Here is an 18,381-nt window from a genome sequence, read left to right as displayed (position 1 = left end):
ATCTGGAATGATGAGATATAAATCAATATAAAACAATATATATATACATGTGAAACTTGGGCAGGGAAGGGGGGAACAAAAGAAAACCAAACCAAAACAAACCTATTTGTAATAAATAAATAAAATTAATTTTTCATATTACAGCAAATGTATATGTAGTCCTGGGATGTATAAACAAGGTGAATCAGAAAATTAAAAAAAAAAAAATAATGGACACACATAAATGCTAGGGTGGCTGACTTGAAAAACAGTGTCATCATTATCCAAAACCCAAGTGGGCGTTTGGATAATTTGATTTATGCTATGATACATATATATGTCAACAAAACATGATCAATGCAGCACAGTGAAGTGGCATGCAAAGATGTCTAAGCTACCTCAGCATTGGAAGCCGTAAAACTGCTTTAGCAAGGTGTCCACTGGAGGTAATGAATCCTGCTGAGAGGCATTGCATTGCGTTATGCAAACATTCTTACAAGCAAAGTGTCCAAGTTTGTCTAGTAACAAACATCAAGAGAAGGAAACTGTAGATGATGCTAATACTGATACCTAGCATAATGTTCCCCCAGCTAGAAACACTATCACCACTAAGCTGGGCAATCCTAAATGTAGGTTACTTGGCTTCTGCATCAAGCCAAGGAGTCCAATAGCATTGTAGTGATTTACGTTATATTAAGGTCTGGTTTTAAGTTTCATCTCCAGTGTTCTGCTGCTTTCAAAGTATGTATCAAAATATTACCCACCAGATTGGAAAGGGCAACTTGTCATCTTAGCTACAAAGCTGTATAAAAATTAGGAAGTACGAACATAGCCAACACCATATCTATTTCTCAGCTGCCCTCCTACTTTGACACAATCTGAACAACAGAAAGACTTGTTAAAATTCAGAGGTATACCTTTTCTAAAAATGATGTATGTCTCTGTTGTCTATTACAGTGAAAACTTGGCTGACCTGTCAGTGCCTTGTGGTTGTTGTGAAAACTTATTTATTATTAAACATTCAACATGAAAAAGCCAATGTTAACTCATCAGATACTGCTGTTTTTTTGTTTGTTTGTTGTTTGTTTATCTATCTATCTATATGTATGTAGGTATATCCATTGCTTGTTTTAAAAGTTGCAATCTCAGGTACTGATTCTTCTAATTGTTTCTGTAAATATTAAATTTAAAGCACATTTTACACTGCTTGCAGAGGCCATATTTATGAAACCTCAAAGGCAATTAAACATTCAATTGATATTTATGTCTTTGAAAATATTATCAAAAGCCATTCAATGAACACTTAATTGTAACACTGAAAATTTCCTACTGATTTCACTGAATTGCTATTTCATTCATTATTGGACATGGCATTTTGGGAGTCTTTTCAGTTCCTTTTGGCAAGATGTTGTTGAGGTGCTTGCTATTTTTATATTTCAATATTTAAGTAAAATTGCCATAAACTGTGAGGTAACTTAAATATGTTAGTAGAGTTTTTCAGATTTTCTTGATTTTCTACTCCTTTTGTCAGAAATACCCTTCTTTAAAAATACTATAAAATATATTTTGAACAGCAACGAAATTCATAATTAAGGTAATAAATATTCAAAATAACACATTTTCACTTTTATGAACAAAAATACTTTTCCTTAATGACCAATTTAAGTATTATCACTAGAATTTAATTGAAATAAGTGTAATAGAATTACCATGGAATATTATATATAAGAAAGAAAAAATTACTCCTCGATAGTTCATTATTACCATGAGAACTGCATTACTTGATAAAAGAAATTCCTAATTTCTCAGTGATACTTCATACAATTAGCATTTTGGTCCACATACATAAAAGACAATCAGAATCAGAAAAATAATTCCTCTCTTTAAGCTAATTTATTTTTATCAGGTTTCTCAAAGTCAGTGCGTGCATTCTGAGGGCAGACTTTGCATCATGGCTGCAAAGTGGGTGGGTACCAATTACCCTGCTTGCGTAATGGAAGTTAAGGTTGACACTTAACGATACTTCAGACTTTTAGTTTTGGTAGCTAATACTGAGCTAGTGCTGATTTTTGGAGATGCTGAACATCAACTTTTTCTAACAAAAGCCAGCAACATGAGCAATAAAGATGGAGGCTGCCTGATGTAAATCTAGTGCAGTGCTCATGATGGATTTTTGCTGTGTTTTCAAAAAAAAAAATCATGCTTCACTCCACTAAATTAGATATAATGCTAATTTTGTTGTGTTCCAGATGGGAAAGTGGCATATCTGTCTTAATGCTGGTATTACAGGTCTAAAGACAGTGCAGTTGGAGTGGGCTCTCAGGTGTCATAGCAAGATTTGTATCATGGACAGTGCCAAACTGATTCCAGTCTACTTCTGACTATTGTTTTTTTCACACTGATTAACCAAAAATGACTTAAATAGAAAAGCCCGTCTGAACTTTTTAGAAAGAACCTTTGTATCTCCCCAATGAGTTGTAAGTCTCTTAGATTTAAAGTTGCTATCTTTTATAATTTTCCATCTCAGTTCCTTTTGTATAAAGTAGGGTAGGTAATTATCTAAAATACGTTGGCGCAAATTTTGAGGGGTATGACTAACCTTAAGAGGAGTTACTCTTGACATTTTTTAGGGTAGCACAGATCAGAGTATGGAATTAGAGAGTCATTGAGATTGGAAAAGCCCTCTAAGATCATCTAGTCTAACCTTTTACCTAGCACTACCAAGTCCACCGTTAAACCATGCCAGTAAGCACCACATCTACACATTTTTTGAATACCTTCAGGGATGGTGACTCAACTACTACCCTGGCCAGCATGTTCCAATGCTTCACAACCCTTTTGGTGAAGAATTTTTTCCTAAATGTTTTCTTAATTTTCCTGAATATAGCTCAGACTTTCATCAAAAAAGAAAACTTCATCCTGCTATAGAGAAAACCAAAAATGTACAGCTGTGGGATCAAATCTGACAAGAAACAGTAAACTTACTGAGCTTTTTCATGCAGTCTCGAAGCCTGGTTTCTAAACTGAGCACCCGCTGGTGTAGTTCCTCATAGTCATAAGCACCAATCTCTTCTTGAATCCCAGTGAGTACAGTAGACAGATTCCTAATTTCTTCCTTGAACTGGGTGATTAGTTTGGCATCAGTTTTGTATTGTTCCAGAACTGGGATCAGTGGCAGGAGCTCATCCATCTTTTCTTTCAACTCCTGTTAAAGGTAATCAAATGCGTATTAGAGCAGTTTAAAGGAATTAAATCCTCTTATTCCCTGTTATGTAATATTTATGCCTGATTATTAAAATGACTCAAAAATGACTATTGATTTTAGTTAGAGCTATTATTTCAGTGTACTGTGAAAGTCTTAGAAATCTCAGAATTAATGGCAGTAAGCAGTAGACAAAATGTGTGAGATGATAGTTTATTTCTACTGAGGTATATGATTACCTTCCAGTGATCTGAACCAGACCTGTTGAGGGTCTGACTTTCCATCCAGAGGATATAAACCCCCATGGACTGTATCTTCCTGAGAAAAGGTGATTAGACCTGAACACCTGGTGACAGTCAAAAACATCACACCTGATCTATAGTGGGTAAGCTGTTCATTTTTATTTCACTCCTTAGAAATACTGAGTTCATTTTTTCCTAAATATCTGTTGGACCCTGTTTAGTTCTGATCTGGACACAGTGATATATACCTCTTTCTTCTGAAGTGAAAAATCCATGGTTCTTAAACTGTTTTGTACTTGTGGTACTTCTACATCACTAGGTGCCTTTGAACTTCCTCAGGCGTTCTTTGTTCTGGACTGTAGCAAATCATTTTATTGCTATGTGCAATTGGTATTTTGTCACCACTCCTGTTCCTAAATATCAATTAAGGAAAGCAAGGCTCCACTTGGGAATTCTTGGTTGCCCCTTTCTCAGACTTTTGTCATGTACATTGAGAATTTCTCTTTGTAACTTATAATGACTGCTTATATTTTGTTTTTGTAATAATTCTTTTAAATGCAGTAAACTTAATCTTTACTAAATTAGTCTAGATTGAGGTTATTTTTTTCTTTCTTTTTATTTTTATTTTATTATTTTTTTTTTTCTGTAGATAACCTCAATAATCCTTGCAATCAAAAGGTTTTGCTTTATGAAAAGCTTGTAGGTTTGCCCTTGATTTGCATATCTGTTTATATTTTGAGAAAACAGCAGGACTTCTGTGAGCAAATGCCAGAGGCATGAGGAGATGCAAGCCTGGACAAAACAAGAAAAAGGGTGGAAATAGAGACTTGTTAGGCACTAATATTAGGTGATAATAGAGACTGAGAATGGATGAGGACACACAGGGAGAGGCTATTGAAGAGATTAGAAAATGGAGTCCTGAAGGAATAGATGGAATAGTCAGCAGATTAAAAGGGAAAGCAGAAGAGAACTAAATGGATGCCCAAGCACAAAGAAGAGGTGCAGAAGCAAATGTGGTCATTAGTTAGTATAGTCAATGAGATGCACGGAGATACGTACAGTTTGTTACATCACTCGTATAAATGGATGCAATAAGCATGGTAAAACATTTTCAAAATAAATAACATAATGTCAAACAGAATGCTTTTCTACTGAGGAGATGTGAAAGAAGCTGATAGTCAGGGTTGGCATTAGATTTGCTTGAAGATCTGCCTCTGAGTTTTTACCTCTCAAACGTGTTCTAGAACAGCTTGAGAGTTTTACGTCTCTTCAGTGCTCAGCTCATCCATGCAGTTTTAACAATGGTTTTCATATTGGAATTATTATTTGCTCAAAATAAAGGCCTATATGTGGAGTTGGAAAGAATAGTTTGCATGCAGGTTATCTTAATATCTAGGAAGTGGCATTTTAAATTACAAAGAGATATGTTGTTATAAATGGATTAGAAACCATCAGAAGTTTTCTTTGTATCTTTGGCTCTGTTCTCAAAGGGTCTTCCAATTATAGAATATTAGCAGAATTATTGAGGTGGACAGGAAGAAATGAAGAGTTTTTGTCTACAGTTAAAACTATTTTTTATTTGACTATCCTTATTAAAAATTCATCTTGAGCCTAATATATCTGTAAAAAACAAACAGTTGTGTCTTTCTTGATAACGAGACTAGGTTTTGTGATGTGGAATGCACAAAAAGCCAAAAGTTTATATTTGATTTTGAAATGATGAACTTAGGCTTTGGTTCTAGGGGCAGTAAGCAGTCAAAAATCATGGGTAAATCATGGATGGAAAAACAAAACTCAGCAAGATGATGAGTTTAGGAGAATTAGTGGAGGTAACTTATTCCTGACAGAATTTATGTCAGATGAGGTATCATTTGAGCAAACTGCTGTAACTTTTTTGGGGGGGACCAAATATCTTTTGCCTGGCATGAATGCTGATTTGACAGAAATATGACCATATTCTCAAGTGTGACCTGGATCAAATTTGTTCTATTTGGCTCTCAGAAACATGGAACCATAGCATAAAACATCCCGCTTCAGTAAATGATATAAAGATGTTTTTGGCGTTTTCATGAAAAACAAAACAAAACCAAAACCATAGTGTTTGCTGACGTTCCTAACTTGTTGCTGTGATCCGTGGCACAGGAACTAAATTGTACTGCAAAATGAATGGGTGGTAGGCATATTCTGGTGCTTTGCACCTGCTGGTGTGAGGGGTTTTGTTATATCAAGAAGTTCCTGTGTCTCAGGTAAGATAAAGCACTGGAATGTTAGTAGGCTGAATTTCAGAAAGCCAGCAGCATGTTGTGTGATGTTGACCTTCTAAATTCCTCTATCATTTGATTGGCTGGAAATCTGCTTTATGCTCCTGGCAAACTATCAAACTGAGGTTAAATGTCTGACCAATATAAATGCTGAATATTTAAAAGGTTAGAATACTGCAGGAGTCTGCTACCTTTGACATCACATATCAGACAGTCAAATTTTGATATTTTGTTCAAGAAAAACTATTATGAGGATAAAGAATATATAATGGCATTATAGAAATGTGTTGTAGCAATGAGTGATAAAAGGAAAAATTGCAGAGCTTTACTACCTGAAAATTACTAGAAGAATGTGTTCAGCCTCCTATATGAAGAGTGATGACAAAGAATAATGTTTGGTAGTCAGATCATTAAAGTATTTAATTCCTGATGCTATTAAGTCCAGAATATTCAGTGTCTCTGGAAAATAAATTAGCTATGTAATTGTTTAGGTATGTAACTTTAATGCTGATTAGAAAAGTATGTCCATTTTGTGTTTCATGAAGGGTTTAAATATAAATTTTGTTAATGTAAGCTTTGTAATATATTTTTTAGATTCTACCTTGCTGTCTTGCAACCTGAAATACTGTTTATCAGACTTGATATTTGAAGAACTTAACTATGTTTTTGTAAATTTTTCTCCTTAAAAGTACTTCAAATAGGTGTTTTGTTTTTTTTTTTTTTCCTCTCAGAATACACAAAGCTGTTTTGTAATCTTTGCAACTCTCCTTCCTCACAAAAAGATTGGCTTGTGTTTTTTTCTTGTCATTAAAATTCCTTAGAAGTCTTTTTTTAATCATACAGATGCGACTGGGAATGATTGCCCTCCTCCCCTATCCCAAACTCAGAATAGCAAACCTTCAGACACGAAATTAGATCTTAATTCTACTGGATAAAAATTACAACAACCTGATTTATTATAGGCTTTCTTCCCTTCAACTGCAGTGAATGTCAGGCAGCAGTAAAAGTGCAGAACTCTCTAGTTACTTGCTATTAATTCCATTGGATCTGCCCATTTATCACTGGAGCTTGAATGAATATAAATTTCTCAGTATGACATGCACAATGATACAGGAAAAACAGGAATCTGTTTCTAGTGACATATCTCCAATATCTTAATAATTAATGGTTACTTCCTAGTACAATTAAATTGAACAGAGCAAAAGATTATTATCATAAAGGAAATCTTATTACGCTTTTCATTTTAATGTTGCTCTTGTATGAACATTTCAAGCTGAGATCTTAGCAGTCCATGCATTGCTGCTTAGTACATCGCTTCCAGCAGGCTTTCAAAGTTATTGTTAAAATAAAACCTACTTGAAAATGCTTTGTCATTAATGTCTTCCGATCATCTTCAATTTGCCGAAACTTGGCCTTCAGCCCTTTCATTTGTGTTTCCATTTTTAAAACATACTGGAAATCCCTCTGAGTCCGTAGATTTAAAACTTCAATAGATTGGGACATATTCTGAACCTGTTAAAGAAGAACACTCTCTAAATGCACTTTTTGTTGCTTTACTTTTTTTTTTTTTTTTTTTTCCCTGCTCAGATAGTTAAATGTCAGGCAATAAAATGTACTTATGTCAAGGCTTTAGCTGTGAGCCATTTATACCACAGTATAGGTTTTAAATTCCATAACTGCATGACAGTACAAAAATTGGGGAACAGCGCTAACAGAGGGCTAGCGGGACTGAGATCTTAGAGCCACAGAGTATTTGGATAGTTTCTTTGAGGTAGAGAGGGGGATCCTTTCAGCACCATTTTCAATGGGCTGGAAAAATGCTGTTAATTGTTAGAGGCTACTTTGTCTTTTGTAGTAGATGCTGCCTGTTCTTCAGGATGCTCCATGCACCATGTGTTTCCTCCTCCACTTGAGGAACAGGACTAAGATTAGGAGAAAATTTCTGGGCTGTTACGAAGAGTGTGATTTTCATACCTAGTAGGCATTGGTATAATAATTCACTATAAGGAATACATGAGACTGTCCAGAGATAAGCTGGGATGGGGCCATCATTAAATTGGGATTTGCTTGTGGTTTTACAAGTATAAAATTAGAAACTTCAGCCAATTGTTTTAATAGTAGAAAATCATTTTTTATAGATAAGTGACTGTTCAGGAAACTGTAGTACTGCAAGTGACCTCATTTAGCACTTTCACTAAAATGAGGCAAGGACTTTTCATCTGGAGTTAATTATATATCTATATAATATATATGGATATATATATATCTATATATAGATAATTATAATTATCTAGCAGTGCCTATTATAAAAGCAATGTTTTTCCCAGTCATAAACATGACACATTTTGCAAATGCAGTTATTATTTGACAGTAAGTGTTCCGTCCACTAAAACGGGAAAAAAGTGGACTATGAAAAAAAAAAAAAAGAATATTAAGTGCTGTATTGAAGTTTTGTCTCAAAAAAAAAAAATTGACCTTCCTAATAAACCACAAAAGTAGCAGTACTCCTGTTGTCTGCAAGAGCATGTAAAATTTAAACTAATATTTGTATTTGAAATTAATATGTTGTAACCTACAGACTGCGGGGATTCAGAAAAATATATACTTAAAATAGTACAAATCAGCTTTTGGACGGTTACCATTGGCAGTTCCTAGAAGTATTTTTAAGTGAAAAAGTAACGTTTTTATTTCTTCTTTGCTTTCCAACTGTTGAGCAAGCAAGTAGTTCTTCGGTTTTGTGGTGACACACATGGTCCACAGGTCTGTAGGTATTTTTGTTGACACACAAAGCCACAGGTTTTTCTCTGTGACTTCATTTTGTACCTGTTCTCAAGCTGCATCTGCTGAGTACCATGAAATCTGTAGGAATGGTGAGTAAGAGGGCAGGCTTGTTGTTAAAGATGAAAAACATTAATTAGGCTTAAAAATTACTGGCTGTTTGGCGGTCATAGCTAACACGTTTACTGAATTAGGTCTTATCCTGAATTTTGATCGTTCCTACCTCCTGTCATAGATGGTAAGTGGAAAGCCAACTAATTGAGTTTGGCTGGGATTTTTATCAGTTTTGGAACAATATGAAGGTGGTGTGAACCCCATTCTAGGAGACTCTACCCTCACCAACGTATTTAGCTTGGAAAAATTCTGATGTTTTATTTCCTTGGGACCCTGAGATGGAAAAATAGCTCATTAAAACCTGTTAATATATTCTGTGGAGGAGAGGGCAAGGAGAAATAACTGAAGATGGGTATCAGGAGCAAACATGACTGCCTGTCCTCCCATCTCCTTTACATTTCTACTTTCTACATTTCTACTTTTCTCCTTTACATTTTACATAAGTTGAAAAACTTTCTTCTGAGAAAGGGATTGTTTTTGGGAAGTTTCTAAAACTACTTAGTTACATGTCATGCTATGGACTCTGTCAAAAACTGAAATTAAGTCCCTCCTGAAGTTCATGGAGGTTTATGAAGGGAACATCTGCTGGATTTAGCATTGGAGTGATTTTTCTATAGCTGAAAAAATACTGAAAATTGTATGCTGAAAAATGCATTTTTTTGGGGGGGGTCTACATTTTATGTTGCTTTCTGCTGTTGCTGTTCAAATGCTCTGTCTCAGTCCCTCAGGGTATGAACTACTAGCTGTTACACAGTAACTATAAACTTGGTTACCTACACAGGGAATGCAGAATAATAGTTTGTGTTTTCATGGTTGCAGTGTTTTTTTCGGTTCATACAAAATAACAGTTTACCAATTTTAATATATAAACAAGAGTGGATAATAGTGGGAATAAGAATTGGGTTGTTTAGACAAAATTTGCACCACCGGAGAATGAAATAAATAGTATTAACTGAGGAAATAAGAAATAAAAATAACTTAGAATTGTTTCTCATCTGTACGGTCTGCTTTGGTGGTGCTGTCATGTCTGTATCTCATTATTTGCTGATAAGAGACAAGGAATGACCTTCAAGAGACTTACATGTTTGAAGCAGGAGCTGTAGTTTAAATCCCACAACAACGAGGAAGTTTAAGGTGGGATTTGTAACTGTTTTGACACAGGGAAAGTCAGTCCTGTATGTGTGTAAGAAAGGGTTTGGGGAATGAGCAAGAGAAAACGCAACTTCAGTTTGCTAGATAAGTGGCTTGGGTTGACAGAGGTGTGCTATGAGGGAAACAGACAAATTACGATAAGTGGTGAAAACACAGGTAGGGGATATACCCTCAAGGAATGTTTTTATAGATAACGCTTCAGGGCACCATTATATATTAAACTTAGAGAGGCAGGAGTGGATTTCCAGGGAAGTTCAGTGATCAAAAGGAGAAATTCATTGGGAAGACTTACCTTCTCTAGCAGCTGTCTAAGTTGTCTGCTCTTGGCATCTCTTGAACATAGGTTTTGTTCAGGTGCAACAACAGTACAAATGCAACGGCCATCAGGATCCTGGGCTGAACTATAAACTTGCCACCCTTCCTTGGGGCTAATCTGAGTCTGTAACACAACAACAACAATAAAAATAAAGGGAACAGAATAGATTTAATTGCTGTTTGAAAACACCACCTATTTTTCTTTATTGTTTGCATTATATATTTGCAGTGAGGTTCCTCCTAGTCATCACTCATTATCCTCTTAACTAATTAGGCTGGTGATTTTGCACAGTTTTGCCATGTTGCACATCTGCAGCAGAGTCTCTGAGCATTGTTTCCAGTGTGGGTGAGAGCAGTTTCCTGTTAGTGATTCAGCACAAGTGGTTGATGTAATTCTTTGCAGAGGGACGGTAAGGTTTTTCATTAACAGAGAACAAATATGTCCTTTCAGCTTGAATGACTTTTACTTTAGACTAATGGAAACAACAAAGACAGAAAAGAACAAATACAAAATCCCAAAGAGAAAGCACAGTCTGTGTGACTCACGCAATAGGGAATTGGCTGGGAAGCGGTTCTGGAGGTGTGTTAGCAGGTTTGCAGCACAGAAAACTCTTCTTGGTTGACTTCAGCTACACGTACACCAAAGGGAAGACAGGGGCAGTACTGAAAAGTACTAGGTTAGTTTAGATGATCGGGGGTGATGGCAGGCATGGCACAGGGCAGGAAAGGCATCACACTGTCCTTTACTGGCACAGAATTTTAGGAATTCCGAACCTGTTCTTTTTCAGCAACCACCACCACAAACAAGAGCAAAGTAAAAAACTGTATTTCAGAGCAGGCCAACACTACACTGCCTTTAAAACTCATGTGATACCTTGCAAGAGTAGGTAACTGTCTACTTAATGGGATTTATAGAAATGCACAGCATCAGAACGAGACAAAGCACCATAATCAGATGATCGAACAAATTCAGGTGAGGGAATGAAAACTAATTGGCACCAGAAATATTTTGACTGTTTTCAGGCTGTAATTTCAAGCTAATATTCTGCATTATTCTTTTCTAATAATACTATATTGGCTGCTGAATTTTACAGTGCAGTTGCTAATGGATGACACTGAAATATTTTTGGTCTGGATAAAGTTGGAATAAATTAATTTTATTCTGAAATTCTACTCGGTGTCAGCACAAAGAGTGATTGTTAAAATTGGCAAGCTTTGATATTGATGCTTAGTGAGGAGTAAGTTGCATAGTTCCGTGCCTCAGAAAAGGTGCAGTATCTCTGTAGACTGAGGTCAGACGGGAAGGTAGCAATATTTTTCTGAGTATCAGCGCAATGTTAGAGAAGAGCATAGACTTTTTGTCCCCCACAGTGTCTATTTTGAAGAAGTCATTGAAGACAGCAGTGACCTCTTTTACTGTGGAGTTAACTAAAACAATTCAGAACTGTATTGTTCCCTTGTTTTGGAAGGAAGAATAAGGTATCATAGCGTAGATGACTAAACAGAGGACAGTCAAACCTGGGTTTGACAGAAAGGCATATCCAAAGGTCAGTGCTAAATTGTTGTGCTCTTGCAGCCTTAATTTTTAGGGCACAGGTGATCTAGTTTAACACATGGAGAAGAATAAAATCTAACCAAACTTACAACTGGAGAGATAATTTAAATTAGATTTGAGCAGCTACTAAAATGGCAAGCTAGAACAATTGAAACCTTATAGCTGGTGACCCTTTGAAGTGTAAGCTCTGTTCACAAGTTTCCATGCTGCTCTGTAGAAAGGCTGCCCAGTGTGCCCATACAAGAGCAACCTCTTGTTGAAGTTCAGGAGCCTAAAGCTTGCAATTATAATTCCTACAGAACAGAAATACTCCGTATAGTTTATGAATAAACTGTGATATTTGCGATACCTGCTATTTTTGGTTGATAGCAACAGATTTTACTGCATTCAAGTGAATAGAGTTCTCTGCAGTTGAGAATGGATGCGATAGCAGGATTGTGCATGGTCTGTAGTAAAGCAATTACAGTCCACGCTGTGTTGTCAAAGGTATTTGTATATGCTAACAATATGTATTGGTGTGTTTTGTCTGAGAAAATAATGTTTATTGATTAATTTGGCTGATATTTTCTTATGGCACTTAACGTATATCTTGATTTAAAAAAAAATAAAAAATGCAGTAGCTATTTGGGAAAATATTTTTCACAGTGAAAGACCTTCAGGCATAATATGAATGCGTTGTGATGGGCTGCCCATGCAGAAATGAGTGCTGAGACAGCAGCTCCAGTGTGGGCTACATTTTTTTTTCTGGTATTCTTTGTTACCTGTGTGCATGCTATTGGGGTACCTTTGTTAACTAGGATGGGTAATACGAATAATTACAGAGAAAAATAAGCATGTGCAGGTAGGTGCACTTAGTTTTTTTTTTCTCTCTCTCTTTTTTTTTTTTTTTTTTAATTTTCTTTGTCATTTAATGCCTATCTCAAGCAGAAACTGCTGTGCCACATGGAAAGAGCTAGAATGCATCAAAACCTTTTGAAAGCTGCTGAATCTAGTCTCCAAACGCAGGCTTACTGCTGACAGGCCTTAGTCAACAAACGAGAAAAGAAATAACGAGTGGTGAACAGCAGCAATGAAGACAAATCATTCTAGTTCTTGGAAATCTGGGGAAAACAGAAGAGTCTCTACAAAGAGCCATATTAATCTGCCTTGGCAGGCTGCTGAGTTACAGTCACTTTACTTACCTTACAAAGATTAATTTTTTTCACTTGCACTCACATTCTGATAAAGCTGCTATAGCTGCCTCCATTGTTACTAGTAATTGGGCAAATGGAAACACGTATACTCAGTATCAGTGCTTAAATAGAACAATACTTGTCAGTCGTAGGATTTTGGTCCTGGGAGTGAAACGTTGCTGAAGAGGGGGGTCTTTCCCCTGACCCTACATTTCTTCCAGCAAGGGGAGGAGAAAATGTTAATAAAGATGGGGAGGTTTTGCTCTTTTTTCCTGGTGCAAGATGTGCAATTTTTGAGCTGTGTATAGGAGAGAACTTCTGGAGAACCGCTTGCGCAGCACTGTTCACTAGAGAAGCTGCCAGGGGATGACACTAACTTGACAGCTAACTTTAATTGACTGCTGCCAATTAAAAAACAGGTAGTGATGACCACAGCATCGCTGAGCACCTGGGCCATAAAGTCTCAGCTAGAAGCTGAAGTTTAGAAAAAGGCAGCAGAGTTGTGGTGCTAGTTCTATAACAACATGCCACCTGATTGAAGATGGTATTTTTTCCACTTGGCAGATGTTGCCAAGCTCAGATAATCGGGTTTTTGTGCTTGTGTCCCCAGCTCTCCAGGCACTCCTGCTAGCCCTCTTGAAACCCAAAATGTGCATATAACTCCAATGTTTGAGTTTGAAGAGCATTACTAAAATAATACTCAGGAGGCATTTGTAACATCAGTGTTCCGATGAAGCCAAGGGAGGCATGGCAGTTTACACTACCTGGAATTTGAAAATGACAATATATATAATCATATATTAGTGTGTAAATATACATATGCCTACATGTTGCAACAACAAGTGTGCACCTCTTTGCCACTCAATTGCAACCTTAAACTTGGATTTAAATTAGATAGGGAACCTTATTTCTTATAATATCACATTGCCACAAGAACTAGCAAACTGTATTGTAGGTCAGTGGGCATAAACTCCATTTATAGAAAACAAACTGGAGCTTTTCCTTGTCTTTTCACCTTGATGCTCTAAAACTTATAAGAATTGTTTCTTACAATATAATTAAATTTAAAGTAGTGGTATTTAAAGTCTAAACGAAGTGACTTTCTGCAGTAATGCTTTTCCTGTGTGCATATATTCAATTAATTAAATGTTGATTAGTTAATGCATTTTTATTTACAACTGAAAAATTAAGTTCTGTATATTGTGCTCTACTGTACAAACAGTTAACTATATCTTTTACATAACACACTATCATACAAACATCTGACTGCAGTTATAATAAAATTGTTTTACTAACCATCTAGAAAAAATGTGTTCTAGTTTAACTTACAGATAACTTATAACTAGGATAGTGTTCCTAGCTAAACTATTACTTTAATTTTTACACTTTTCATTAATAGCTAATCACAGCTTTTCTGTAGGTCTTAATTAACAGAGGCTGTTGGATATGAGCATCAAACATACAAGCTGATATTTGTTATTTGTACAATTACCTTTCTAAAGTTCTGATACCCAGCTTCCTAGTACCAATTTTATTTTATCAGCTATTTATTTGCTTAACCATGCTCCAATAAAGGAAAAAATAAGAAAGGATCAGGCTCCTTGAATATTGTAGTCAATAGCTTATGTATAGCACTAATCAGACAAAAATTAAAAAGAAATCTTCTGATACCTGTTTTCCTTAATAATGCAGTACATTTTTTTTTTTTCTGGAGCAGTAAACAGGCAAAATATCGAAGCAAAAGAAATGGCATTGCTGTGCTATTTTTAGCATTTCACCCTCAAGATGAAGGCATTTGTTCTTAAATATTTAAGGATGCTATTTTAAAATCTTTTCTTTCATAGTAAGACCACAACATGCTCACCAATGTGCAGATTTATGATGCCCAAAAAGAAGCATGCATTAAGTGATGATAGGAAGATTAGTACTCTAAAAAGATTCATAGAGAGGCAACAGAGTAAAGCTTTTGCTGGCACTTATATTTGCTCAGCATTCAGATGGATTGCAACACATCACAGCTACTTACTGAAGTGGGTAGTCTGGTGGTATTTAGTCCTACCAGAGATGGGAGAGTTTGGGACATCCAGTTAGAGATCATTGCCACGGTACTAAGAACAGCACCAAGCTTCAGCAGTGGAGGGCTCATTGCTGTGGAGCTAATGAGTTTTCATAGTGACTGATTATCATCCCAGTGCAGGCTGGCGCTGAGAGGCGTGACTGCAGCACACGACAGCCTCAGCGGGGAAGGAGAGCAAGGTACCCAGATTGAATCATCTGTTAAGGACACTCTTATCTTTATTTGGTCTCTTTCTTTGCTCTTACTAACAATGCTTATCAGTATTTATTTGCTATTTATGACTGTAACACTTATTATAGGACTTGGCAGTCCTTTACATGCTAATAGCCATTGCAGTTTACAGTGGGAGATGGGATGAGTGAATTACCTCTTTATAGGTGCTGGAAAGTTAATTAGCACTTCATTAGTTTAGTCCTTGCAGAATGGACTAAAACAGTACATTTAGTCATCCTGTCTGAAATTCAAAAGCACAATCACAAAACTGAAACAAAGAAAACAAAACAACAAACAAAAAACTCCCTACTCCCCATCGCTGTTTTGGTAGAAATATGCTCAGGTATACTTCAAAAGATGATACAGGAACTATACTTGTCCCGGGGGACAGGGGAAGGGTGAGAGCTGTAAGCATGCCCATGAAAAGACAAAGGCAGGCATTCCCAGAAACCTCCCCAAATACCCCTTGATTTGTTGATCTCACATAAACTACAAACATCGGCAACTTTATAATTTGCAAGGCATGTTAAGATACATGTTAAGATAGTATTTAGTGTTTTGTTTTTATTTTTTTTTACTGTGCATGTTTTACACTGAAAATTTTTGCATTACAGGGCTGGCAGACTCAGTGTGTATTCACTGTTGTTAGGAATAGAAAATAAGTTGTGGGTTGCTCATATAGCATTTGGAGGCTTCTCTTGGCTCTAATCTGCTGTTAAATCTGATGTTCTCTAGTGCTGTAGACTGATCTCCAGGTTCAGTAGCAATTAATCTTTTTCAGAAACTTAGTAACTGTGGGGGAAAAAAGTATATAAATCATTGTGTTGAGGTAGCTTTCCTTTTCTTTCTTTTTTTTTTTTTTTTTTAAAGAGTTATTTTAAAAAGAAGAAATGCTGAGCAGGGATTTCTAATGGCAATTATTTTAGAAAGAACTTGCTTAAAAATTTGCAGAGATGGACTACTGTGTGTGCTTCCTGAGGCAATTATGGATTTAGTTTGTTTCTGAAGTTGTGTCCAAAGGAGTATATTTTTCTTAAAGAACTTTTAAAGTTTGTATGAAGGAAACCTGTAATAAAATGGAAAGGGTTGCATTTTAGAGCAGTGTGCCATCACAAATGCAAACTTCCTATACTTACTGTAAGTATAAACTTATAGTTTACGTGTAAACTTAAACTTGTAGTATCAGTCCTGCAAACAATATTTCAGATTCTTAGGTCTTGTACACCGAAGTCAGGCTAAATTTTCTCTTCCAACATTCATTTGGGATGATTTCAATCTCTTGTTTAACAAAGACACACGGAAAACTAGTTTTTAAAAAAGAAACAGAAAACCACGTGGAGGGCTATTATCTAATCTTACAAGGGGTCTTCAGGCACAAGGATTCAGCAATGGAATGAATTCACAGAGAAATTCCTCGCATCCCAACGTTATATATTTTCTGGGAGTCACACAGTAAGGTGAGCTGCAAAATGTTTCAGGTACTCAAAACAAAAACACGCTGAATTCACTGAAGAGGTGCACTTGAAAACTGAAAGAATGAGTTTATTTGTTTATATGCAGATTCTACACAGAAAAATAAGCTCTTTGCTAATTTCCATATACATATATAGACATGAAAGTAAAAGATCTATCTGAAAAGGATAAGTTAAAGTGTTAAACCTGTTGTAGTTTTAATTATCTGATGCATGTTGAATGCACACACTTGTGTGCATTTTGACTTATTTCACATATTTTGGCAAAACTTTTGGGACAAAATAATGTACAAGGGCCATTTTCTCCAAAGAATTCAAATTGCTTTCAGATTATGAGTCAATAGCAAATAATTCTGATGTTTGAATAAGAAAGCGTTGTGATTCTTTTGTTCAGTTTGAAATAAACAAAATCCCAGGGAAAAAAAAAAAAAGAAAAGAGTTGCACTGGATCAGTCTCCTTGATTCATTTAGTTCCTTTTTTTAGCAACAGCCAGCAGCAGATGCTTAATAGAGGAGCGTAAGAGAGCAAACATACTGCAATACTTTTCTTGCTGTAGCCTTCCAGCAAAGTGTGGTGCTTACAAGGCCTGAGGTTGTAACTGTGTTCAGTGGCCTTTCCAGGAAGCTTTCCTCCGTGAATTTCTCATCACTTTTTAACTCATCGGTAACTTGGGGTGGCACATCATCTACTGATATGGAGTTCTGCGGTTTAATTATGTCCTTTGTGAAAAGTATACTTACCAAAAGTTGTGATTAGACTGCAATTTTAAGAAATGCTGTGTTTAATTCCAGTCTGCTATTTTCCAATGAAAAATGCATTTTTGGTAAGCATAACCTTGATCTAATAGCCAGAACATCTTTTGGTTACTTAGTAGAAACGAAAAAAAAATCATCAATGAGACTGAAAGGCTGGTCAGGCGTTACCTCAGCAGAAGGGCAGAGTGAGTGGAGGTGTTTGAGTGTCCAAAATAGAGTTCCTGTACCTATGGAGATACTTTGTGGCTCAAAGTTGGGTTTTGTCCTGTGGAGCAGATGGGCTTGTGTTCAGGCTCCGTTTTTCCCCTCTGAGCATGAGGTTGCTGTGCAAAGTAGTATGGCAGAAGTACAAATAAGATCTTTTTAACATGACTTGAAGGATCAAGCATAACATTTTCTTAGAGCAGCAAGAGACAGAAAATGTAATGGAACATCACTGAATTCAACCTTCAGCATTGACTTTTTTTTTTTCTCTTTCCCATTTTAGGGTGTAGTTACATAAAATGTAAATCACAAATACAGAAAACTAAGGCTATAGAGCAGATATGTGAGTGCCATGTCATCAGAATGTTGAAGACCAGAACAGCAGCGATGTTGGACCTTTAACACCTCTAAAGTTCTACGTAAGATTAGAAGGGAGTGAATTTCAGTCAAGTGCAATTGCCCAGGGCCATGATTTCAGTCAGCCTACAACATAGCATACAATGTAGTATCATGAAGAAATGTAGACAGAAACATAATAATCATTTTTTCTCTAATATGATTATAGGTGCAGAATTCAGATTACAATATCCAGGCCCTAAAAACGGAGAGAAAACATCTGAGACAGTTTTCTTCAACAAGAAAACTTAATGGTCCATGAGAAATCATTAAGACTACTGGATGAAGGAACAAGAAAGATCTGCTCTCAAGAGGCCCCTGCATTGTGTAAAGGTATTTACAAACTTTGCAGTGTTAAAACTGTTAGAGCAGCTTGTCAGAGGCTGGGCATTGAGCAGACGGTAGGACACACATTCTAAATGCCTGATAATCCAAGATATGTGTACCAAGTGCATAAGAGAAAAGTAGAGTAAAGCCCTTATGGTATATTAAC

General features: G+C 36.2%; 1 protein-coding gene across 3 annotated transcripts in view; it reads right to left on the bottom strand.

Annotated features, from left to right (window-relative positions):
* Positions 1–2,019: 2,019 nt before the first annotated feature.
* LOC140003093 (noelin-3-like) overlaps positions 2,020–18,381 on the bottom strand; it is a 47,931-nt gene continuing 31,569 nt past the window's right edge. Inside the window, exons 1-4 of one of the 3 annotated variants that reach the window (XM_072041895.1) lie at positions 14,797–15,010; positions 10,021–10,167; positions 7,041–7,196; positions 2,393–3,184 (exon numbers count right to left, since the gene is read on the bottom strand). In XM_072041895.1, coding sequence (XP_071897996.1) covers positions 2,936–3,184; positions 7,041–7,196; positions 10,021–10,167; positions 14,797–14,916 — 672 coding nt within the window. In that variant the 5' untranslated portion in view covers positions 14,917–15,010 and the 3' untranslated portion in view covers positions 2,393–2,935. Of the gene's footprint in view, positions 3,185–7,040; positions 7,197–10,020; positions 10,168–14,796; positions 15,031–18,381 lie in introns of those variants that run through there. The other 2 variants (XM_072041897.1, XM_072041896.1) reach the window with 2 other exon arrangements.

This window comes from Anas platyrhynchos, chromosome 8 (genome assembly GCF_047663525.1).
Source record: "Anas platyrhynchos isolate ZD024472 breed Pekin duck chromosome 8, IASCAAS_PekinDuck_T2T, whole genome shotgun sequence".
NCBI lineage: Eukaryota > Metazoa > Chordata > Aves > Anseriformes > Anatidae > Anas > Anas platyrhynchos.
This window is presented reverse-complemented; position numbering and strand designations above follow the sequence as displayed.